Source organism: Poecilia mexicana, unplaced genomic scaffold (genome assembly GCF_051168715.1).
Source record: "Poecilia mexicana isolate PSO_F unplaced genomic scaffold, ASM5116871v1 scaffold_10, whole genome shotgun sequence".
NCBI lineage: Eukaryota > Metazoa > Chordata > Actinopteri > Cyprinodontiformes > Poeciliidae > Poecilia > Poecilia mexicana.
The window spans coordinates 16,904,666-16,929,334 of record NW_028263379.1 but is presented as its reverse complement, the minus strand read 5'-3'; the positions used below and the strand labels follow the sequence as shown (position 1 = coordinate 16,929,334).

Below are 24,669 nucleotides of genomic sequence, written 5' to 3'. Positions count from 1 at the left end.
TTCCGGACCTGTTAGACAGAGAACTGGTCAATAGTCAGTCAGTGGTGAGGTTAGGGCGTGGCTGGCTATTGCAGAATAACGAACAGTGGAAAAAAAACAAACAATTTCCGCCTCACGTTAATCATTCTCCTATTAATCAGAAAACAAAAGCAAATCTAGGAATCAGCTCAACACTCATTTCACACCTTTATGCTTTTTTCTCTTTCACCTTTTATTAGATTTTGCATATCACAATATAGTTTATAGACCTAAAGAAATCCGGTGGCATTTTTATGTGACGAACTAGACAGTAACCCAGCAACTGCATCCTATTTCAGTGGATAGTAGAAAGAAGGAAGAGTCAATTGTGTTGCAAGGCTTTGTTGACAGAACATCATATTTCCTCTGAAACTGAATTTGCATCAGCAATGCCAATTTGCCTCTGTAAGAGCTTTTGTATACAAGCATTTGACAGGCGTGTTGTAAGAAGCTAAGCTGCCCATTAGCAACTGCTCCACAAAACACCCAGTCAGCTCTTTGGGGCTACTGCTATAGGAACTGGAGCTAAGAAGGAGCAGTAACTACTGCAGGGAAAAACACTGCAGGTCACCAGGGATGTGTAACCTGTTCTGCTTCAGAAGAGCAGCATATGAGCTAACTTTACCTTTCAAGTAAACAACACAACTCTGGCTTAATTAAATTTTACAGATGTTAAAAGCCCGGCCGAGCGCGCCACCACAAACACACAAGGCGTTGATAATTTTAGCACCTGTACTAAGGCGTCCTAGAAGCCCGTGGTTTTCCTCTGCAAAAAGCAAAGTCGGAGTGACATTTTGCATCTTGTAATATGAGCTCGTCCTAAGAGGAGCTGACAAGCGCTCTAGGGTGGATATATGGTAACTACAGCAAACACGGAGACGGAGAACATACGCTGCAGGGCCTGCGAGACCTCAGCTGCAGGAGCAGTCTCTGTTCTGGGATTTCCAACAGAGCCTTAGACTCCTGTTACTACTAGTGAGGCAGGGTGGATCACAACAAGCAGCCTCCCCTGAGTGAAACCTTAGATAATTGACTTGGTGACAAACTGCCAGTGCCTGAAATACAGCCTTGAAAACATTCATTACTGAGGCAAGGAAAAAATACTACATCTGGCTACAACTTGATTATCCTCTGAAAACGGCTACATGTGGATACTTTAAACAAACAGATTAACAGCTTAAACAAAGAAATTTGGTGGTTTTCAGAATAAAAGACTTAATCCTTGACCTGATGCTTGAAAATCCCACACGAAGTTGTTATCCACCCAACATTACCAATGCATGTCCAGTTTTAATCCAGCAAACAAAGTAACTCTAGTGCAGGTGAACTCTAAGAACTTATTTTATTCTCACAAAGAGAGATTGAGGCCAAGCAGTTGTGAAAGTAGGACCATCTGCCAGGCCGGTTTCTGGCGCTAAGAATTGCGATAAGCCCCAGTGACAAAGCCAGCTAAGAATCAGTGAAGCTTTCCAAAATGAGTGTGACGCTGTGCTGCTGTAGAGTAATGCTCTCATAAGACGCTCTACCTGCAGAGCCAAGGGTTTGTAGGTTTTATCCTCTTAAAAAAAGCTGGAGAAAAAAAATCACCAAACAGGATCAAAGAGCACATCCTCCCCTCCAGCTGTTCTGGTAGATGTCCTGCTGCTCGAGTCCATTTATTCATGGCTTCCCAACAGTCCGATACCTTCAAAACTGATAAACACGAAACCCTGTACAGCTCCTGCTCATCATCCAGCATAGAACTCATAGGAATCAATAAAATATCCTCCACCAAGAGATTTATATTTAATCACCCAAGTAAAAAAAAAAACAAAAAAAACAGTAGGATTCAAATATTAATGCTCATCCCATTGAAACCTCCATCTATCCATCATATATATTATTAAGAACTGAGTGCATACTGACAGATTTTCTAAATCATTAAATCTAAAAGATATTCTACTCTCCTTTTTAAACAAAATAACTCTTGAAATATCTACATTTTCTTCTAAGTGCTAATCTATGAAGTTTTAATTCAGTCCAGGCTATTTATACATCACCACTTCACAACAGATGTAATCTAAAGAGACTTTTGAAGACAAACGGGTCCAATTTATTTGCAATTACAGTGTTAAGTTTTTGTTCAAGGAAGCACAATGTGACTTGCTGCCAACTTTACAGAACAGCCAACTTAAACTTTTTAAAGTAAAATACACTTTGGTCAAAGAAAATGTTAACTACCCCATCAAATAGTTTACTGGTCCCTATTTTATTGCGTCATACTTGTGTCACCAATGTGGGAGTGCAGACAGAGACATGTAAGAAAGCTTGAACTGGTACACAGTATTTCTAATTAAAAACATAATCAGTCAATCACAAATACATTAAAAACAACCAATCAAAATCAGATTCTTCATGAAAAAAAATGTATAAAAGCAAACTAAAGGGTAAGAAAGAACATCATATGGATATGAACATTTGAATTTGCAAGTTTAGGAATATTTAGTTTATATGGTACTACATTGTTTTGTTTTTTCTCATTTTACAATTTTAGGCCATGTAGAAAAACTTCATATTGCATCAATAAAACTGCTGCATTCCTGCCAGCAGAAAACAGACTCTGTGATTTGAATGGGAGTAGATGTGACTTCGGGGCTCTTTGGGGTAATAAAAGCTTAAAATCAAGCACAACAATGAGTTTATGTTATCAAACATCATAGCACGTGTCAAGAAAAGTACATGTCAGCTGACTGTTGATTCAGACACATTTTATTTTATTCATAGTAGCGTCTAAAGCAACAGTTCAGTGGTAGATGTTGAATGCTGTTGTCCAGTTCAAAATGGAAATCTGCCCCTGTAACTTGTAGAGTTATGACATTTTCCCACCACTTCCAAAACTGTAAATGCATTTTGCATGTGGCAGGTGAAATATTCCCGCATGGACTCAAGTTTTAATAGAAAGAAACTCACCAATACAGAGAGAGCACTTTACCCTACACAATACCTGATAAAGGTTTACTGTAAGGATGAATTGTTGGATCATTTGTGACAATTTGCTATGGTAACTGTCCTCTTTCCACCGTATTATGTTTGCTATTAAAGAATGTTTGGTGATCTGAAATACATGAGCATTAAACTAAAGCAAAAACAAATCATTCTGGCTGATAAAATATACCATGATAAATTTTTTATGAACTGCAAACTGTCTGCGACCGACTAACTCGATGTCTTTAGGAGAATTTCAGGGTTAGATATTGCGCCCTCCTGTCCTTCTGCTGCATTACTTTCTGACTCTTACTGTCCATCAGCATACCAGCGCTGCCACCCGTCCGTCCATCTCTGTTTTCAAGGTTTCTTATCAGCGAGGGAGGTTTCAGCACAGTCCAGAAGACACTCCAGCTCCCATCCTGTCTGTCACCTGCCGTCCGACTCTAATCTTGTATCTCTCAGCTGTTGCCACGCTGAGAGGGTTTCCAGTGCCAACCAACAGCTTTATCTCCGACCAGCAGAGGAGAGACCCTATCTCCTGCCCACACATACAGTACATATGACAGCACACCTGTGCCGAAAAAAAAAAAAGACAACTTCAACGGACAAAACCCGAAAAGCACACGTGTGGACAGATCTACACACAAACACAGAGGTAAGACGTAAAGTTCTAGATAAACTCAGGAAACATTCAAACAGACTCTAAAGTGTAACCGTGACAAGTGCTCTAAAGACTGAGATAGGACCAAAATATTATTTATCACTTGACAGTGCATGGCTTAATTTTAAGGACAGATTTTTATAGTCTGGCTTGAAAGATTTATCAGCGTACTCTGGTGCTGCTTGCTGAATAAAAAGAGGACCGAGTTTCAGAGAGGAGGCACTTTATCTGTTTTAAACCATTTTCAATTACACTGCAGCTTTGCTTTTCTGCAGAGAAAACTTGACCGAATCAAAGTTGACCATAAAGCATAAGTGAAGAACAGGATCTTTGTAGGTGAAAATGCAACTCGGGAGAGCCAAGCAAATTTGCATTTAATCAGTCTGAAAAAAGGTTTTAATGCAGAGTTAGTTGGAAAGACGTGAAGTGAGTGTAAGCACGCACACACTCGCTCTAAGAACTCATTTCTCCAACGACATTTCATTGTGCAATCCATCTTAATCAGCGAGCCCATCAGAGACAATATATCCTCCCCTCCATCTCCATCTCCATCTCCAGACGGAGTGATTGAGGGGTGTAAAGAGGAGGATGTTTCTGCCCACTGTCTCCTCCCACCCAAACGTCCCCTCCACCCTCCTTACCAGGACAGCTCTTAAGTGCTTGTGGGTTTTTATGTTTGTAGTGTTTTATAGGAGTGGGTCGAAGCCAAGGGCTGTAAAAGTGTGGAATGAGGTAGGGGGTGGATGGAGGGAGGACAGGGGGGCGGAGGAGATAGGAGGAGGAGCTGAGAGTTACTGTAAATCCGATCTTTATAGAGAGAGACGCAAACAACAAACAGGAGGAGACGAGGTCCATTTCAATCATTTGAAGGAGGAGGTCGAAATTCTATCCAAATCTTGCATTTTAAAATGTAAAGTAGCCATCAGGTTGTTTTAAATCATATTGCAATCAAAAACATACGTAGACAGATGCAGAAGACCTAAACAAGATATGGAATAACCGATGGTTCAGTTTAGTAGTAATGCTTTCTTAACTCTATTGGGAAAAATGTCTGCCCTTTTCTGCAAATGGAAGCCTGAAAGCTTATGTTTAGCCTGCAGCCGGCGGTTCATTTTACATAGATGCTGTAACGCGGAGCGTTTTCCCAGCGTTTACTTACATTGTGATTAAATAAAGAAAAAAAAAACATCTCCAACAGCCAACTTTACATGCCTTTTAACTATAAAACACAGCTGATTGACAGCATCCAGCAACAGGTGGAAGAGGGGGTGTCTGTCCTCTGTACAGCTGGAGCAAATCCCAGCATAGTCTCTTGGCAGTCACAGAGAGGTTTTTATCTTTAACAAGTGTTTAAACCAAACACTTGGATACAAAAATGGTTGTGGTATCAAAATGCTACACTTTTTTAAACTATTAAAAAAAAAAACAGTCTGTGTTATGCTTCCTCTGTTACTTTCTTGATTTTTGGTGCGCCTTTAGTCTGAATCAGATTGCATCCATGTATTTATTACCGTCTCTGTATCTGTGTGTCAACTTCTCTCTACCAGCAGGGCCTGGAAGCCTCCTTTTCCCAACCTTCCCACCAGTCTGTCAGTATTACATATAATTGGCCACAGTTGGCTTCAACTGAACGCTTGCCGCCTTAGGGGCTAAATGATGCTTCAAGGCCTTTCTGAGCAGCCAAAGAAAATCCACAACACTCCCCTCCACATGTCAAAAACCAAAGGCGCCGTCTTGGAGGCTGTTCAAGCGAGAGTTTTGCTGTTAAGATTTGCAAAAATACTAACTCCATCTCCACGCGATGTCGCCTCTCAATTCAATGTCATCTTACCTAAAGTGCGACTGTCACCCAAAGCCTCTTAGTCAATCAGTTAGTCACTGTGGAAAAAGGTCGCCCTCGTAGCCAACAAAGCATCCACATACAAAGTCAGCTGGACAGCCAATCAGTCAGACAGAAAAGGATGTTCAGACTCTCCTGCCCAAAGCCCTTTTCAGGCTAACCTGTACCTGCTTGTTGCTATGGCAATGCAGAGCGAGATTTAAATACAAGCCTGTGACCTCTCCCCGTCTCTCTTATCTTCTTCTTTCCTCTCTCCCCGACTCCTCTCTGGGTTTTCTCAGCCGGAGAGAGCGCCGGCTCTCACGCTTCTGCTCTCAGTCATCACTCCTCCGGTGTTGTGGAGTTTTTTTTGCGGCTTCCTGCTCTCACCTTGTTTCGTCCTCTCTGCAAAACGGCGCTTTACTAGCCGTTTCGTCTTGTTAATTCCATGCAACTCTGCATCCTGCGACTCTGTTAAAAACCCTGTAAAAAAAAGTACAACCCAATACAAACTCGCCTCCCCAGACACACGCAGACTGTTACTTTTTGTGTAAACACTCATAATTACCTAAATATTTGTAGGCAGAGTCACAAGTACACACAAACAAAAAACCAATAACTCCACAAACGGGAGTCAACGATCAAAATGTTTATTAGATGCTGGCACAGCATCCGTCTGCTGACAGTCAGCTGCCAATAAAAATCTATCATTTGAAGCGGAAGGCTCATCATCAGGCATTGTTTAGACTGGTCTGCCCTTCTCTCCCCCGATACAACTACTGTGCAAATACACAGATTAAATTTCCCCCAGATACTAAAAGTACCTCAGAGGCGACGCTCCTGGAATAATAAACCAGTGTTTGGCTCCATCTAATGGTTATCGGTGTGGATTTAATCCCACTTTCAGGCCTCCTGAAACCAAAGCTACTGAGAGGTAATAAATATTGCAGCTGAAATGAACGATTGCAACACCAACACATGAGGATTTCAATAACATTGAATATTCTGCCGTCTTAAATCCTGAATGTGCTTCCATTCATAAAGGTTTAAAGTCATATCCTGTTTAAGGAGACAAATATTCCTCAATCTGAACTTTTTTTTTTTACCAGAAAGTTGCAGTAAAACAATTTAGACATTGACAACAGTTTTATTGTTCCTATGCACTGAAGCTTCTCATATCCTCAAATTTTAGATTCAGTTTGTTTCTTAGGTTCCTGCACAGTTTGTCCATCTATAAGTTCCAGCCTTTTTAAAACATGAAATACTTAAGTTTACGAAGACGTCACAGTGTACTTACACAGATTTTAAATGTGGAACCTGCAAAAACCAGAAAGCAGAGGGATGGAAGGAAACAAGGAAGAAAAAAGGGAGGACAAAAGTGGGGAACTAATGAATGAAACGGGAAAAAGAAAGCACACAAGGAAGGAAAGTCATGACAAGGGCAGAAATAAAAGAAGGAAAGAATCAAAGAAGGAAGAAATGAAGGAAACAAGGAAGGAAGGAAGCAAGGAAGGAAGTTTTATAAATGGGATAGGGAATGAAGCTAAGAGGTGAAAAAAGTGATTTTCAAAAACTAAAGCAAAGGCCAGTCATGCATAATGACTCTGGATTACAGATAAATGAAAACAGATAATGTCAGTTTTGTTCTCTTCATTAGCAGCTTAAAGGTCAAACATCATCATATTTTAGATGATGATGTTTGACCTAAAATCCTTGCAACTATAAAGCATACATAAATCAGCACTGGCCTTTCCATTGATTTTCAAAGACAAGACCTTCATGGAGGAAACTAAGCACACTCCATGAATTACCAATTTTCTGCCTCAATTTAATAAACTCAAGTCATTGTGAAGGACTTTAGATTTAATGTACTTTACAACATTTCTTTAATTCACTGAGGCTTGTAGACATTAGTTTCTGCATATTCACCCTAAAGTACAGCTTTTCAATCAGACTGGAACCTGGACTTTATCTGGATCTCTGAAACAGATTGATCTTTTTCATTTTCAGTTATTTTATCACAGATTCACTGCTGTGTTTGGGATCCTTGTACTTTTTCATCACCACATTTGGTCCAAGCTTGACAGATGGCCTCACATTTGACCTCGGATCCTATAAATCAAGCTAAAAAACACCATCAGTCCAGCACCGTTCGTGCTGTGCCATCCAGCCAAAAGTTAATATTTCAGTGTCATCTGTCCAAGCGACAGTTCCAGAACTTTTGCAGTTCATTCAGAGGCAACTTACAAACTTAAATTGTTCATCTACATGGAAACTTTTTTTTCCTAACTGTAAATTTAGGAACCTAAGGAAGAAAAACATTTTGGTGTCAGCAAATTTGTGTCACCAGCATTGACTTTGTTTCTCATCAACCCCAAGCCGGTTGCAACAAAAGTGTTAAGAGATCAACTTCATACAATCAGCTCTGCCAAAAAAGATGCGACCGCTGTGTTGGTTTGTTATGATGAAGAGAAAACTAAGACGAAAAGCGAAGCTTTTAATTTACCGGTAGATGTACGTTCCTACCCTTATCTATGGGCAAACTTTTGTCCTTCTGCTGTTTTTAACGGACAGTTTTTTCCTCTGCGGTTTTTAACACACACACACACACAAAACTAGATGATCTCCTTGCTATGCACACAGAATGCTTTTCATCCAACTAATTAATATCATCACTGCCACATCCTTGTTTATTTGCACGTCTCATTTGTCCTCTAAAAACTGGCCCCAAAGAACTTTGCTTAAAAGCGTGTGCTCTGACGCAGGCTTTAGAAGTTTAATGTCGTATTTTGACCAAAGCAAGGATTTGCTCAAGAAGGAGGAACCTGTGACAATTTGGGATTCATACTTTGAATCCTACCTTAGGATTTCAAAGTATGTTCAAGTCTAATCAATGTGTCTCAATCTTTTTTATTTTTTCTAATCAGTCTCTTCAAACATCTTTCCCTTTGAGAATTCATGAAAACCCTCCACGAGCTTCCGTTTATCAATCTACTTCTTCAAAACTTTTAAGATATTGGAAAAGACAAAATATGCGGTACTTTTTATTGAACATTCAGAAGATGCAGAAGATGAGATTTCCACTTCTCATCAAAATCTGATCTGTGCAGTGGAAGCAGAAATGGTTTATCTTATTGGTCATATATTCTTAAATGAAATTAGTTTTTTGTTGATGTTTTATGGGCTACTAGGTACATAAATTTCCCCCGGGATAAATAAAATCTACCTATATCTTTTTCACTGGTGTGAAATTTAAGCTTCTACTGTTCATTCCAAGCTAAAAAGTCCCTTGTCATATTTATATTAAAATTCTTTTGTATTTTTTACCAGCCCTACACAGCAGTTCTGTTGTTCTCACTTTCTTCAGTGGGGTACTCAAATTAGTTGAAAGAATATCTTGAACACCATGCAGATAATCACTTGAAAGCCTGTGGCTGTTCTACCAACATACTGAAAATACATTATGCACATAATTACAGCTCAGACGCCGCTCACAGATGTTTCCTGCAAAATTTATGCATACGCCCATAAACGCACAGCCAGGCTAAATACTGCTGGAACCTTTTAAATTCATAATGCCTTTTATATTTCTCCCTTTTGTGTTTTTCAAAATGTTAAATTCTTGTACTTTTTGGGAAACAAAAAAAGGAAAGGAAAAAAAAAAAGGATTTTATTTTATGATGCAAGAAAATGATCATTTTTCATGTAGGGTGGCTGAAATTGTGCACAGACTTGTCTAAAACAAAACAGAACAACACCCATACCTGCATTGACAATGGCATCTATCTCCAGCTTGGTGATGTCACCACTGTACACGGAAATCTTCTGGTCTAACGTTTCATTCCTCAGGTAGCGACTAGGCGTAGAGGCACCTGAGGACGGGAGCAAACACAGCAGGGCTCAGCTTGGTTTGCAACAGAAATCTCTATGAAGAACAGGGATCAGCAGATGGGTAACTGCGACACTGGAAGCATATGAGCTCCCTCTAGTGGTACCTTCAATTTTTGTCATGCAGTTTACAGATTTATCACTTATTTAAATATGAGGTTTATTACAGCCACATGCAAGATTGGCTCTATCACAAAGCCCTAGGCCGTTCACAGTCGTTTAGGACAATTTATCACCAGAGAAGGAAGACAAATCAATTCTGAAACAAGTAGAGGAAGGAACCCGCGTGGCTTAAAATGAGACATTTAATCAGTCATGTTCAAAATGTCTTCTTTTTACATTCTTATTTTGGCCACAATAGTTCTGATCTTCACAAATGAGAACACAAGGCCTTCCATGCTGTAAAGTAACTAATTATATTTATTCCAGTTACATTTTACTTGAATAACTTCAAGTATTCTAGAAGTCATTTTACTCTCTGTACTTTTTACTTCGACTTGAGTGATATTTTGAAGTAAACTTACTTTTACCTGAGTATAATTTCCAATTACTCTTTGCATTCCTTGTTCATGTGTGTGGTTTCATACTTCTATCATGTTCAAAATAAAAAAATAAAAACTGATGTGCAAAAGTGGGATTTGGTGTTTCCTTTGCCAGAGTTTGATATTTATATTTTGTAATTATGTAATTTATGTTTTACTATTGTTTTTATTTTATTTTATTGTAGTAAATATCATAATTGGCACATCATTTTACATTTTTGTTCATGATCAGTTAGAGCTTGAGAACCCTTTTTAGCAAATTAATTTTTACTCCTACTGAAGTATTTTTTAATTTTACATTTTATTTCTACGCAATTAAAAGCATGTTGGAGTACAATTTTTATCTACCCATCTCTGAACAGCATTAAATCACATGCCCATCGAAGTATGGTCCTCTGCTAAGAATGTAATTTTTTTTTAGGAATAAGCACTTTAGTCAACTTAAAGATTTGTTTGCTTATGTATACTTTTGGTTTTTAAAGGAGGTTGTTACAGTATTTTTATAATTTTATGCTGTAATAAAAGTTGTTTCTAATTTGTGAAAAGAATTTCATCTTCACCACTCTGAGTGATGCAGATGTTGACAGATGTCTGACCTGCTGTGGGAGTCCACACTGGGATGTCATCCAGTGGCACCGAGCCAGAGGTTCTGTAGTAGCCGCGCCTGTCCTTCACAGACAGAGACAGCAGGAAATCTAGGGAGAAGAAAAAGAAAGGGGCACTTATAATCTAACAAGAAATCTTCCTAACCTCCTTTAACAGTTCCATATTATTTTATATTATTATTATTATTATTATTATTATTATTAACTTCTGTGTGCTTTGCTGAGATTTTAGGTGTTGGACTAACATGAAGTAGTGCATAGTTCTGAGAATAAAATAATGAACAGCTTTTACAAGGCTTTATAAATTACAATTAGAACATTTCTGCTGCTTTTACTCTGTTACCTCAAATTACTCTACTGTCCAACTTTGCATAATCTACTGTTATTGTTGCCATTAATTTCATATCTACTCTGTTTCTTAATTTCCCCATAAAGTCACACCTGAGCTAATGATTCCAACAACTTCTTGTTCCCTTCCTGCAGATGCTGCACTTGACAAGGTTTTGCATAAATTGGGATAGGTGTTTTTGTAAGGTGCCCTGAGAAGACTTTTGTTGTGAATTGGTGACACACATTTTTAAACGGAATCAAATTGATTATATCTAGGGGCTGAATGCAAATGTATGCCACACCTTTCAGTATAATATGCTTAATTGTACTTTGCTTGTTATGTAGGTCGATAAATAAAATCCACAAAAAACACATTTTATGTTTGAAGTTGTCCTCAGTCCAAAACATGGGAAAGATTTAGGTGGTGTGAATACTTTTACAACGTGTTTAAGAAAATAATTTTTTAAAAAAAACATTCAGACCGAAGTAAAGCTTCATGTAAGAAAATAGCTTCAGTAGCAGTTACTTTAGGAACGCTGCACATACTAAAATATAAAATTAGGGAACCCTGCTTAATACGAAGTTAAAAACACCAAGTTGACTGTCTTTTGGGTTTTATACATTATTTATCAAAAACTTAATACAACTTTTTGTACCAGTTGACAGTAGGTGTTTTTGTCTGAAAACTCTGTAAAATATTATTCCCTGCCACTGCTGGACATTCTCACCCTTGGCTTCCTTCCAGTCTCTCTCAGCAGAGTCCAGGTTAATTTTTAGAGGCATGGCGGTTAAAACTCCAGTGTGGAGGGCCTGTACCAGAGCGCCTGTGCCCACTCCAAAGGCAGCACCGAGGGCAAACTTGCCCAGCCAGCCTCTCCTCCCCCTTGATGAAGAGGAACCGTTAGCCTGGCTGGATTTGCGAAGCGCCGCTGTGGTGGAGAATCTGTCACCTCGGACTGCGGTGTTAATATGGCTTCGTACGGGACTCGTTACTCCTGTCCCTCTGAGCTGAGGGCTACCCGGAGGTAACAAGTGCCTGAACTTGACACCTGCTGTCTGGAAGTCAGCTCGGATACGGGACAGAGCGCTGCAAGGGAGGGCTCTGATGTGTGAAACTCGAGCTGACGTTAGCAGCGCCATGTTTAGGTAACACCAAGCAGACAGCAAAGAGTTGTGTTTCAAAGTTGAAGTGTCGGCCACTCTGCTGTTAGCTTTCACTTTCGATGCAAACACACCCCTCACTGCAAAATCTCATGTGCCATTTTTGTTTCGGAAGTTAACGGATAGAATGTACCATCAACCAGGGGTGTTTCATGATCACCACTAACTGATTAAAATCAATAAATATTAATAACTGCTGTATCATTCGGATTCTGGTATTCATAATAAAAGAAAAGAGTGGCATCTAAACTAAATATCATATTAAACAGGGCTGTGTTTTATTATCTGTATATTACATAGTCGAGTGAAAAAGGAACAGTCGAAGCTAACGGTCACAAGTCAATGTGAGCTTTACGGCTGTCGGAAATTACACATTGAGGTGACACAATGGCCGTTTAAATGTAACGGTGTTCTGGTTCTAGCTATCTGTTACCTCTTCAGATTTTTCTGCCGTAACACGGATATATAACTTCTACCGTGATGTTTACAAACCGAAAACTATAACAGGCTGCGTTAATTTTAAATATTATCATTGGATAAAATTCTTTGAGACTGAAGTGAAAGCTTATAAGTTATGTTTAGCATTGGAACAATTTATATGCACGACAAAAATACCACTTCCTTCATCAGAATATCCTATCCGTCTAAAATGAAAAGCTATCGCAGATGTTTGCACTAATCCTTTTATGAGAATATCCTATCTTTTAAAAATATTGTAAATACAGAGGTATTGGTAAGAGTTAAACAGTACCAGACGGGTAAAACAGGGTTTTATTGAAATTAAATTAAACACAGACATCTACACAGATCACCGCATGTTCTTTTTTGCACGTTGAATGGCAGTGTGTTATCAAATGCAGCGTGGCCACAATGTGTCCACCGGATTGCCCAGGTCACTGTGCACCTGAAATGATAGGATTTAATACACTAATATTATTACACATCTTCTAATATCTATATCAGTAATCCTAACCTATATCTCAATTTAATGACTCATTTACAATGCTTAACGTTATCCTTGATGTTTAACATTATTGCCATCAGATGTCAAATCTCCAGAAAAGTTTCCTTTTGCGTTAAACATTGGAGATAAAGTAAAACATTCCAGATACTGTAAACATAATAATAATAATGACAATTTAACCTCATATAACCCTAAGCACTGGAGATAAAATAAAACATTGGGGACAACGTTAAACATCCTGGACAACTTTAAACAACGGAGTTAACATTGGGAATGACATTGTCCCCGATGTTTAATATTGTCTCTTTTTCAAACATTCCAAAGGAATCTATCTTCATGTCAAACCTCTACATTCAAAGACAAACTCCCAAGATTTTCTGGTTTTATTCATTTTTATGTTAATAGATTGTGGGAACATCCCTGCAAAGAAATAAAAATTCCCAGGTTTTGAATGTTTTAGTATCTACTTTTGGGGCTTTGAACTTTCTTGTATTGGTAGTTGGGTTTTTTTGTTGGTTTTTTTAAATTGTTTATTGGTGGGGCTCATTTCTTAGTTCGAAAGTTAAATTTTATATATTGTCAATTCACACCAAACGTCATCGCAATAAACTTTGGAGTAATTTTAGTTCAATCACATGTACTCCAGTTGCTAGTGCAATAAGCTCAGTTGATTATTAAAGGTGATATATTATTTTTGGGCATTTTGGACATTTTCTTTTTGAAAACATTTAAACATTGATTAAATGTTTTCAAAATGTAATCAACGAATCTGAAATGTGTTTTTAAAATTCACTTTTAAATTTCTGTACATGACAAAAAGTGACGATATTTAATTTGTTTTAGGCTGCGCTTAAAAAGGCATTGTTTAGTTTTACGTGAAACATTTTATTAATTTTAGCAAACATCTAAATTAACATCGTTATTTAGCCAAATCAAAGAAACTTGACTTTTGAAGTTAAGGAGTAATATCACACAGCCTTACATTACTAACTTCTGACATGGCAACCCACACAAGTGTTTTAAATGTGAACCACACATAGATGTTGCCTAATATGTATCATTCAACACAAGCCGTCAGTCAGAAGTTAACTGGTGTTCACATTTCCGCCTGGCGGAAACTGACAAAGAAAAAAAGGAACAAGATTTTCTTTTCTTTCTTTTTTTTTTTTACACGGGTGACACAAGCAGCAAAGGCAGAGGCTTCACCACACACCACAACCTGCCCTACCCAAGAGAGGCAAGACTAGTGCAAATTCTCACAGTAGACCAGGGAAACTTCTTCAGCTGTCTGACAGAGACAAGAGGAACCCGCCAGGTCCAGTTCTTAAAATCGTGGACGGAGGAGACTGACGGTACTGTCTTTTACAAGATGTCTGTGTTTGGGTGGGGGGGGGAAGCATGAGAACAGAGAAAACAGCACTGGGTTTTTATATTTTGAGCTTCTTTATGAAATATAAAGATATAGAGGTAATTTAAGAAGTTCTTTTTGACTGTATGAATTGGACACAAATTATAATTTATTACTTAAACATAAAAATGTCGAAAATGCCTAGGCCTTCGAGTAAAAGTGGAGAGTTTGAAGCATGTTATCTTTATGCATTGCCACCATCATCTGTAGTTGTCTTGTAAAAAAGATTATGATTTTGAAACGTACACATATTTTAGAGCCAGAAGTAAAATCAAATTTTATATGGGCTTTTATTTACATGCAGGAGGCGAGTGTGTCACCATCGAATGAACAACCCAGCCCATGTTGGGTTTCTCATTCCCCTCCTGCATGCATTTGAAAAGCGGAAGTATGCATCCATGGTGATAGTTTAAGACCGAAACAGGAAATACTATTTAAACTTGACATGTCAGTCACAGTGTATGTTTGTGTGTCCATGTTACTCAGTATCATGTGATATTGACCATGGAGAAGGGCTATCTTCCACTAAGCAGCACTTATAAAGTTATTTTTATTGTTTCTATGTAAATAAAGAATAAGTAGGGAACATTTTTACTCTAACAGAAGAGATCTTATGTGTGTAATTTGTGTTCATAATGTTGGTTTTTATCCTGTTGGAGATGTCACGGGCTGTAGTGTTTTAGTCATTGTTCGTGTTTCTCTTGAAAACAGTCCTGTCTTCAGCCTTCCCTTCTCACACTCTGCTCTTGTCTCTCTCAGAGTATGGCGGCGTGGGATCTGTCAGTCAAAGTGGAGGACCTGGGGCCTGATGCCCCTCCTGTCACTATCAGCGTCGCCTCTGACCTCCACGTTGGAGGGGTTATCCTCAAGCTGGTGGAAAAGACACGTGAGCCAAGCTATCTGTTTTCAGCCGTCTCTCTCAATCATGTGGGCCGACAGTAGAAACTTAGTCATTTCATGGGCTTACAAATTCATATTTTAAAAAATGTTCAAGCACTTTGTGCTAGATTTTAAGGAATTTTATTGGTATTTTATGTGATTATCTAAAACAAAACTTTGTTTAGTGCAAGGGAAAGGATAAACGTACAAATCTGAAAGTTGTTGTTTTGGTACTGACTCTGACATCCTGAAATAAAGTTGTCTTTATACATCACTTAGTCAAACAAAAAACTAACACTGTCCATCAATTCAACATTCCAGTGGTGAAACATGGTGGTGGCATTATCATGCTATGGGAATGTCCTTTTGGAAGGTTAACTTCCACACCAATCTGAAATATTTTGTAGTCTCCCCAAAGGTTTTCTTCCAGGATTCCCCTGAATTTAGCTCCATTCATCTCCCCTTTAGCTTTGATCAAATTTACTGTCTTTGCTGAAGATTTCACATTTCACACATGATTCAGTTACCACCGTGTTTCACAGTGGGGATGCCTTTTGATGTGCAGGATTGGTTGTTATAATAGATAACTTCTGAAGGCTTCTGACATTTGTTGAACAGCATTTTGTTTAGGGATATAATAATAATAATAATAATAATAATAATAATAATAATAATAATAATAATAATAATAATAATAATAATAATAACCTTGATTTAACCAGGTTTGTCCCATTGAGATCTGAAGATCTCAATGGGACAAGGCTCATATGAAGAGAAAGGGAAAAACACCCAACAGTTGCACTTCTGTATCTTGAAAGTAATGGGATCTGGCATAGCCTTCAATAAAATCTGATTTCTAGAGGTTGAAAACAAATTCATCCACACCAATCAGTTTGTAAAGCAAATTGAAACAGAGTTTGTTTCTTTCACTTCACAGTTATGCAACACTTTTTTTGGTCAATCAAAGAAAATCCCAATAAAATATATCAGGGAGGTCAGAGTGCTTTTCTAAAGCTCCCAACAAGAATTAAATCATGTCGTACATTCGGCGTTAGATTCTGTTTTATAATTCAATTCCATACAATTTATAGTATTCAGCTGATGGTTTAATGTCACTTAGTGAAAGGTTATCTCTCCAAGGAAGCCTGTCTGATCGCATAGAGTAGTTGACTTCGGCAGCAATCCCTCCTCCTGAGCAAGCATGTGTTGCCACAGGGGGAGAGGAGCCTCTGTTTCGTCAACAGGAGGAAACATCCAGCAGAAAAAGGCCCAGTCCATCTGCTGCAACAGCTGGCAGTTAAGAGAAAGGAAAGAAACGGATAAACATAATAACACAGAGGGCCAGGAATACTTTCTCTGGGAAATAAATACCAAGTATGAAGAGAGCACTAATGTTTGTTGACACGTAGTCTGCCTGAGGGTATTCAGTGCCAAAGTGTTATGAGATTAAAATAGCCAAGCATAAGTGTCTGTAACTAATCCAGGTATTTCCTTCTTGTCTTATACAGAGATGCAGCGTAACTGGTCGGACCATGCGCTGTGGTGGGACCAGAAGCAACGGTGGCTCCTGCGGACAGCCTGGACTCTGGAGAAATACGGGATTCACGCTGACGCCCGTCTGCTGTTCATGCCGCAGCATAAGCCACTTAAACTGGGTCTGCCCAGCGGTAAAACTGTGATGCTGAAGGCCTGCTTCTCCAACCCTGTCTTCCAAACCGTGATGGGAATCTGCAGGATGCTCAGTAGGTTTTTCTTTCTTCCCTCCTTTCTGCATTTTTTGTCTTTCTTGCATTTTTACATCAAAGCGTTGATGTTATATTTGAGTGTTTTCCCTCAGTCTCATCAAGCAGCTCTTTGACTTTCTTCATTACAAGAAAAAAAAAAGGATTTCTCAGTCTCTTTCGTGCTTTCATTTATTCTAATTTAAGCAGTGCTTGTTCTCATTTCCTCATCAGAAATCCCCAGAAAAGGTAGCAGACTGAAAATGGTTTAAATAGCAGCAAACTTAAGGGAAATGACAGAACTGGCTTGGAAATAAAAAAGCTTTCAGGGTTCAGGCTTTGAATGATCTGACTGACACTAAAACCATAAATTAAGCTGGAAGTTGACTACCAGTTGGTGCCTGAATGTATGAACATTGTGAGTGTGGCTGGAACCTGACAACATTGCACCTACTAAAATTGCCCAGAATGGTGAGATTTGTTTCATAATTAAAAAAAAAAAAACTTATGAAGAATATACAGACATGTTTTCACCAGTTTTCTTTAATCACGTATGATCTGACATCCAGTCACGGACCTCATCTAAAAACTGACATTTAACACAGAAAATGACACAGCCTTTGGCTTTGGGGCACTGAAATGTTACTTAAGTATGACCTCCTGATTTGAGGTCATGGATGCAACATTGTAATCATACTGACAAAATGAGAATATTTTTGTCTTCAAGCTACTTTTTAATTCATTTGAATGTATAATGTATAATTTGTGCCCAACCTGTAACTTCCTGGCCAACATCTTCAGATGTATGATAAATATTTCCAAAAAACAATGTCCTTTCTTCATAATGACATTTATTTTGAGAAGGAAAACTGTTCTTCTTGTAGTAAAACACCCACACAGCCTGATGTGATTTCACAATTAAGTTCCTGCTCTCAGACTTTTCTTACACACTTAACAATGGTCAGGCCTGTGAAAAACATTTCAGTTTTAGCTTCATCCAATTTTTCCAAGATCTGACTTGTCAGAAGGTTGTGCTTTCAACATGGTGAATCTCTTCTCTTGCTTTTACCCATCTGTAGAGCAGACTAGGTTTTTGTTATGATCTGCCATTGCATTTGATCTTATAAGAAGTAAACTATAAAGGATTCGATCCTGTTATTGTACTGTGTATTCTGCTATCCCAGTGGTAACTATAAAAGAGTAAATCTAAACCTAATGAAATAGAATACTGAAGGATTGCTCTAACATTCCTCAATATAAAACACATTTGATATTTTGTAGCGGTAATAAACATCTGTTTACTTTCCCGATCCCCACAGACATCCGCCATCCTGAGGAGCTCTCCCTCCTCCGACCTGTGGAGGAGAAGAAGAAGAAGAAAGACAAAGATTTGACAGAGGAGATCTACGACCTGACCGAGGTGCCCCTTTCCTCGGGTACACCCACCACATCTTTTTTTTTTATGCACACTGAAGGCATATTGACGAGGCACAATGCTTGTTGAAAATAAGTGCATGTAAGCCATTGCGCTTCCCGTTTTGAGCCTGAATATCTCACAGCAGTCTGTGCACTCCCACTTCCTGTTCAGTTTCCCGGCCCTGTCTGTATAATGGCATGCCAGCTCATTTCGCTGACTCAGAGCAGATGGAGGGCGTCTACAAGATGCTGTCGGTCACTCAGCCTCCTCCTGCTCCAGAGGTCATCGCCAAGCAGTACCGCCCAGCAAGTGTGGTGGACAAATCTCACATCCACGGCAGGTACATCTGCTTCTAGCTCAGGTGGTAGCATCGCCCAAGGAGCTCCGCTTTGTAGATGCAGCAACTATTTCTTCTATTTTTTTTGTGCAAAATTTACACAATCTAAACTGAAGAAAATACCTCACATTTTCCTCTATGATCTAATTTTAAAAAATGCAGTTTGTTTGAGGAACAAACTGCATTTATTGCAACTGTGACAGACCAGATGCTAAAATTACACACTGGTCTGTCACAACAAGAGGACATGATTACACCATCATTACTCATCATTTTAAATGACATTTGTAACTTTAACTCACAAATATTTCAATTTTCTCCTGATTGTTGAAGTGAGAGTGAGAACCATGTTGAGACTGTAAGCGTTGTCTGAAGAAGATTAGAAGATTAATTTTTCAGCAATATTCTAATTTATTGAGATGTGCCTGTGTATTTAGAGGATTTTCGGATTACTTGAACAGCTTCCAGGGGAAACAGTCTTTTTAGTTAAAAACAAAGAAAAAGAAAAACATTTTGTTTCTTTTTACTTTATTGTCTCTTTATCCTTCGCTTTATTTCTACATTAACTGATTGAAAAGTTTACAAGGAAAACAATGACAATTTTCTAAACAAATTGTATTCTGGGCCCATTTTCTTGTTTTTTACAACAAACTTTATTTAACTCTGGAATTAATTTAATGCAAACACAAACATCATTGTATATATTCACTCATAGAAACACAAAACCTTACAGACTCTGTGGTTTCCACCTCCCCCCTCAGGTGGTTGGATTCATCACGTTGTCTCATGCAGCAAGGCATCCAAGAAAATGACCGGCTGTGGCTTCGCTTCAAGTATTACTCTTTCTACGACATAGAACCCAAGGTTTGTGTGTGCTGTTTTAGTGCAATCATTGTGTCTGGGACTGGTAATGTGCTAAAGGTCTATTAACTCATCCATCACCTCAATCTTCACCCCGGCAGTACGATGTTGTACGTCTCACTCAGCTGTATGAGCAGGCTCGCTGGGCCATCCTGCTGGAAGACATCGACTGCACCGAGGAGGAGATGATGCTTTTTGGAGCGCTGCAGGTAAGATAAAAAAAAAAAATGCTCTGAGGGAAGTGGATCATTTTCTCATGAAAGCTTTAAATGTCAAATTTAGCAGAAACTCTCGTGTTTGAGTGCAAATATACGAGATGTTGAAGAAAACTGCTGTGTGAACTCACATTAAAAGCATTCTGTGTGCAGATTTAGATCTACACGTAATTTATCGGAAAATGTCAGGTCTGATTCAAAGAGGATAGACCTATATTTTAAAGGTTTTTGAGAGAGAAAAATGATCAGTTGAACCCACAACAACTGTATCAAAGACTGAAGTCCAAACATTTAAGCCACACAAGTATTTCAAAAATAGCGGAATAAACTCAGAATGCCTTAAAAGGCAGAAAATGATAAATTCAACATGTACAAAACGGCAAACGTCTCATGCCAACTGTCAAGCACAGCGTTGGAGTTATGGTGATTTGGGCTTGTTTGAATGCGAAAGGACTCATTCACTGAGTCTACTGTGAACGTTTCTGTGCACAAATGTGTCTAGAAAAAAAACTGGATCATTCATCAGGGAAATGATCCAAACACAGCAACACATCTAGAGAAGAATAACAGAAAAAAGGAAAAGACTCAAGAGGTTGCAATGGCCTAGTCCAAGTTCAGGCCTGAAATGATTTGAAAGGATGTGGCAGGACCTTAGGAGAGGTTGCAAGAACTTTAAAAAGATGTGAGACCAAATAGGGCAATAATTCCTGGTTGTTCCTGTGAAATCTACAGAATTATGAAGTGGACTCCATTTTACATTTATTTCAGGTTTTTTGATTTTATAAAACAAATACATTAGAAGCTGCTGTTAATACTTGTGGGTATTTGAGTAATTTCAAAAGCTTCCTTGCAGATACAGTAAGCCTGCATTTTTATGACCTATATTTGCCCTGACTGTCAGCTAACAGCTTCTATATGAGGGAGACACTTATTATGTCTCTTTCTGTCCTCTCTTACATGTAAAATCATTTAGTACCACATCAATAAGGTGGCCCTGTCGGAGCCCCAGATGATGAGCTCCAACGCGGCCCTGGACGACCTGGAGTCGGCCCTTCAGTCCCTGGAGGTCAAGATGGAGGGAGATAGCAGCTCTGCCTCTGACCTGCTGGTAGCTTGGATTTTAATTCTTAATTGCTGATAAATAAAAAAAAAAAAATGAAGCTCCACCATTGAGCAACTGAAATGTTTTATTAATTTAGGTTTTATTTTGATTGATTGTAATAATAATGATAATAGGGGAAAAAAACATATGGTAGGTAATTTAACAAGAGGAGCAGAGAATCATCTTTTCTGAACTTCTATTCAGGAAAACATGACAGCACCAGAACTCAACGACTACTTGAAGATATTCAGGTCAGATTTGAACACTGATTCTCATATGACTTCTAGAAAATATTTTTGATGAAACCAAGCGATGCGACTCTGCATTTCAGGCCCAAGAGGCTCACTCTGAAGGGATACAAGCAGTACTGGTTCAAATTCCAGGATACGTCCATCTCCTACTTCAAGAGCAAAGAGGAGAGCATTGGAGAGCCTATTCAACAGATTAACCTTAAAGGTACAGAAAACAAATTTTAATTTGAAAGAAAAAGTTGTTTTATTTAATCGAATGATTAAACATAAACAATTCGATAGATGAAAAGGGGTTCTTCTTTAAACCGATGTTTCCCCCTTTTGAAAGATCGCCTCGCAGTGAAACTGGTGTTCATAATTCAGCTAACCCCTAATTATCAGCTCTCGACGTCCTACTTTGCTTTCCTGCTCTTAGGCTGTGAGGTGGCTCCTGACGTCAACGTTGCAGCGCAGAAGTTTCTTATCAGACTGCTGATCCCTGCACCTGAAGGCATGAACGAGGTCTATCTGCGCTGTGAAAATGTCAGTGCCATCGTTCTGTCGTGTGCAGCATTCTGTCTACTTATCTCTGTCTCGCCCACTCGGTTGCGCCCACAGGCACACCTGTCTAACCCCCCCCTCCTTCTGCCTGTGGTTCGTGTTTTGCAGGAGCAGCAGTACGCTCAGTGGATGGCCGGATGCCGGCTGGCCTCCAAAGGCAAGAGCCTGGCAGACAGCAGCTTCCAGAGTGAGATCCAGAGCATCCGTTCGTTCCTGGCCATGCAAAAGACCAACTCTGGCTCCAGCAATAACTCAGCCGCCAGCGACGAAAGCATAAACACTCACAGTTTGGTGTCACCACGCTACCATAAGAAATACAAGCCCAAACAGGTAGAGGAAGAAAGAGTATTTGCACTTCTGCATAGCCAAAATACACAACAGTATTAATCTGGTTTTAAATGGAACCTATTATGCAGAATTAAAATTTTGCACATTTATATACTTCCATTTGGGTCTCTACTGCTTCCAGAACCAGCCTAAGCACTTAGAGAAAACCAGCCAGCCATTTTTTGGCAATAAGTTAATGGCGTCTGGAAAATGAGCTGTTTCAAAAACTTCCCAATTGTTAAGTCTCAACCTACGGGCATTGTGCCGTTACCAAGCAACACCAGCAAAGTCCACCTTGTCACGTTGCAACCTAAGTGGAGCTTCAGGGCCTTTGGTCAACTGGTTTTACACATTTAAAGTGAACAGAGGATCTAAAACATCTCATTCTGAAAGGAGCTCAAACTAGGCAGAATAGAGTTAACAAAAATCTCATTATTTAAGAATGATTTTCTTAAATAACAAACGTAATGAACATGTTTTGTGTAGCCCATAGAATTATCCTAACCTGCTAAAGGGAGCATGGGACTTTTATCTGAATGTGTGTGTCATAAAGCATAAATGTATTTTTCATTAAAGAATTGATGTTAGTACTGTAGAGCTAAGGAACTTGTCTTTAATTTTAAAATGTAATTATATCTAAGAGGTTTGCCTGTGCCTGCTCCTCCAGCTGACCCCTCGTATCCTGGACGCCTACCAGAACGTAGCTCAGCTCTCTCTGACAGATGCACTGATGCGCTTCCTGCAGATCTGGCAGGCTCTGCCTGATTTTGGACTCTCGTATGTGGTTGTCAGGTAAAGTTTAAATAAATTTGATGCTGCAGAACACAGGAGAGAGGATTGTGGGGCCCCCAAATCCCTGAAAAATCAGAAGGTGGCAGTAGCACCTTTTGATTATAACAGGAAACAGCAAGGAAGTTGAAATAACTCAAACTGAATCCCTACCTTTTGTTTCTGTTCATGTATAGGCTAGTGTTAGTCCTGCAGTACAACTGGCTGCTACAGGAATTTAGAAATGTAGTTGTGCAATGAGCCATGGTTAAAACTATGTGGGGTTGTGTGTAACAAAAAGTTGTTGGTTATTGTCAAGACATGGTAGTTTTATGAGATAATTATGGCACTATGTGCAACAAAATGTAAATTATTTGGCAGTTTTTCTATGGTGTTGCTGACTGTTATTTTTATATTTATTATAAATAGCCACCATAATTAAAGTTCCCCTAAGATTGATATGCACCAAGTTAGGAGGAAATTATAATTCATAGTCAAACAAAGATCTTTATGTTGAAACTATTGCCACTGATGACCATCTCCTCCATCTCCTTACACATAACTGAGCTAAAATAGCGATGAACGACAATGAGCATGACGAAGCCATGACCAAAGATGGGTCTAAAAGTACAAAATAATGTGTGAAATAGTGTTCTAGGAGCTTTGTATGAGGTTTATTAATATAAATGTTTTCTGGCCAACAGGTTTAAGGGTAGCAGAAAGGACGAGGTGCTGGGCATCGCCCCGAACCGCCTGATCCGCATCGACCTGGGAGTGGGTGACGTGGTGAAGACTTGGCGCTACAACAACATGAAGCAGTGGAACGTAAACTGGGACATAAAACAGGTCATAATAGATGCTGCTATAGCAGCTCAAATTTTTTTAATTTTCCAGTTACCGTCAGGTGTTTCATGTCTCAGATACCCAAGATTGCATAAGGTCGCGCTGAAATGTTTTAAAATTATGCAGTGATTGACTAAAACTATTTTAACTGTATTTTTTGTCGTTTTCCCCAAATCTGATCACTTTGTCAAACTAATGCCTCCTCCTCCTGTCACCTTTATGTCCAGATGGCCATCGAGTTTGAAGGGAACGTGAACATCGCCTTTGGTTGCGTGACGGCCGACTGTAAAATTGTTCACGAGTTCATTGGAGGCTACATTTTCATGTCGACGCGCAGCCGTGAGAAGAGCGACACGCTCAATGAGGAGCTCTTCCATAAGCTGACCGGAGGCCATGAAGCGCTATAATACTCAAAAGCACAAAGACTGATTCATAAACTCCCTCTCTCTGTGAATCCCACCAGGAAAAACACAAAGTTATGTCTCATCTGTCATCCAAACAGACAGATTTTAATTTACCATGTGCCACAAATGCAGATGATGTTTAACAAAGAGAGTTTAGGACTCCAAACGTCCAATATGGAATGCTTTTGTGATGGACCGCTGCTGGTGCAAACAATAGAGGGCCCAAAACCAGAAGCCTGGTGATCAAACGTATAGAAATATAAAGCTGACTCAGGCAGCCACTTCTCCTTTTTTTTTTGCCTGACTAACAATAACTGTAATCAGCATTGCTCTGGAGGGACTTGTATTGAATACAGCTTTAACAGCCAAATTCAATTAATAAAAAATATACTTTCTGAAGAGGCTCATTTGTCAAAATATTTTTTTTTATTAGGGTGATGTAATATTCTGATCATAAATGTCATGTTTTAATTAACTGTAAGCAGAAAATCATAATTAAGAGAAATAAAAGCTTGAAAACATCAATTATTGAACTTGACTGTATTATCCCAGCAGAGAATTTAAAAGTGCACAAGTTAACTGTTTAAATTGAACATATAATAAAGTTTTGTCTTATCTTCTGTCACCATGGTCACAACAGC

The 24,669-nt window shown here is 38.9% G+C and overlaps 2 protein-coding genes across 6 annotated transcripts in view; one reads left to right on the top strand and one right to left on the bottom strand.

Moving 5' to 3' along the window:
* The window catches only part of macrod1 (mono-ADP ribosylhydrolase 1), a 176,550-nt gene extending 164,469 nt beyond the window's left edge, over positions 1 to 12,081 (bottom strand). For 3 of the 5 annotated variants that reach the window (XM_015007650.2, XM_088009497.1, XM_015007655.2), the window contains exons 1-3: positions 11,559 to 12,081; positions 10,492 to 10,590; positions 9,230 to 9,337 (exon numbers count right to left, since the gene is read on the bottom strand). In XM_015007650.2, coding sequence (XP_014863136.2) covers positions 9,230 to 9,337; positions 10,492 to 10,590; positions 11,559 to 11,970 — 619 coding nt within the window. In that variant the 5' untranslated portion in view covers positions 11,971 to 12,081. The remainder of the gene's footprint in view (positions 1 to 9,229; positions 9,338 to 10,491; positions 10,591 to 11,558) is intronic. The other 2 variants (XM_088009496.1, XM_015007643.2) reach the window with 2 other exon arrangements.
* A 2,037-nt stretch (positions 12,082 to 14,118) lies between these two features.
* Positions 14,119 to 24,653, top strand: fermt3b (FERM domain containing kindlin 3b). The gene is made up of 15 exons (XM_015007524.2): positions 14,119 to 14,307; positions 15,123 to 15,249; positions 16,751 to 16,984; positions 18,283 to 18,399; positions 18,552 to 18,720; positions 19,479 to 19,581; positions 19,680 to 19,787; positions 20,767 to 20,901; positions 21,100 to 21,146; positions 21,227 to 21,351; positions 21,562 to 21,668; positions 21,795 to 22,016; positions 22,681 to 22,805; positions 23,486 to 23,627; positions 23,852 to 24,653. The coding sequence occupies exons 2-15, from the start codon at positions 15,126 to 15,128 to the stop codon at positions 24,029 to 24,031; spliced, it is 1,938 nt and encodes a 645-aa protein (XP_014863010.1). The 5' UTR covers positions 14,119 to 14,307; positions 15,123 to 15,125; the 3' UTR covers positions 24,032 to 24,653.
* Positions 24,654 to 24,669: the final 16 nt, after the last annotated feature.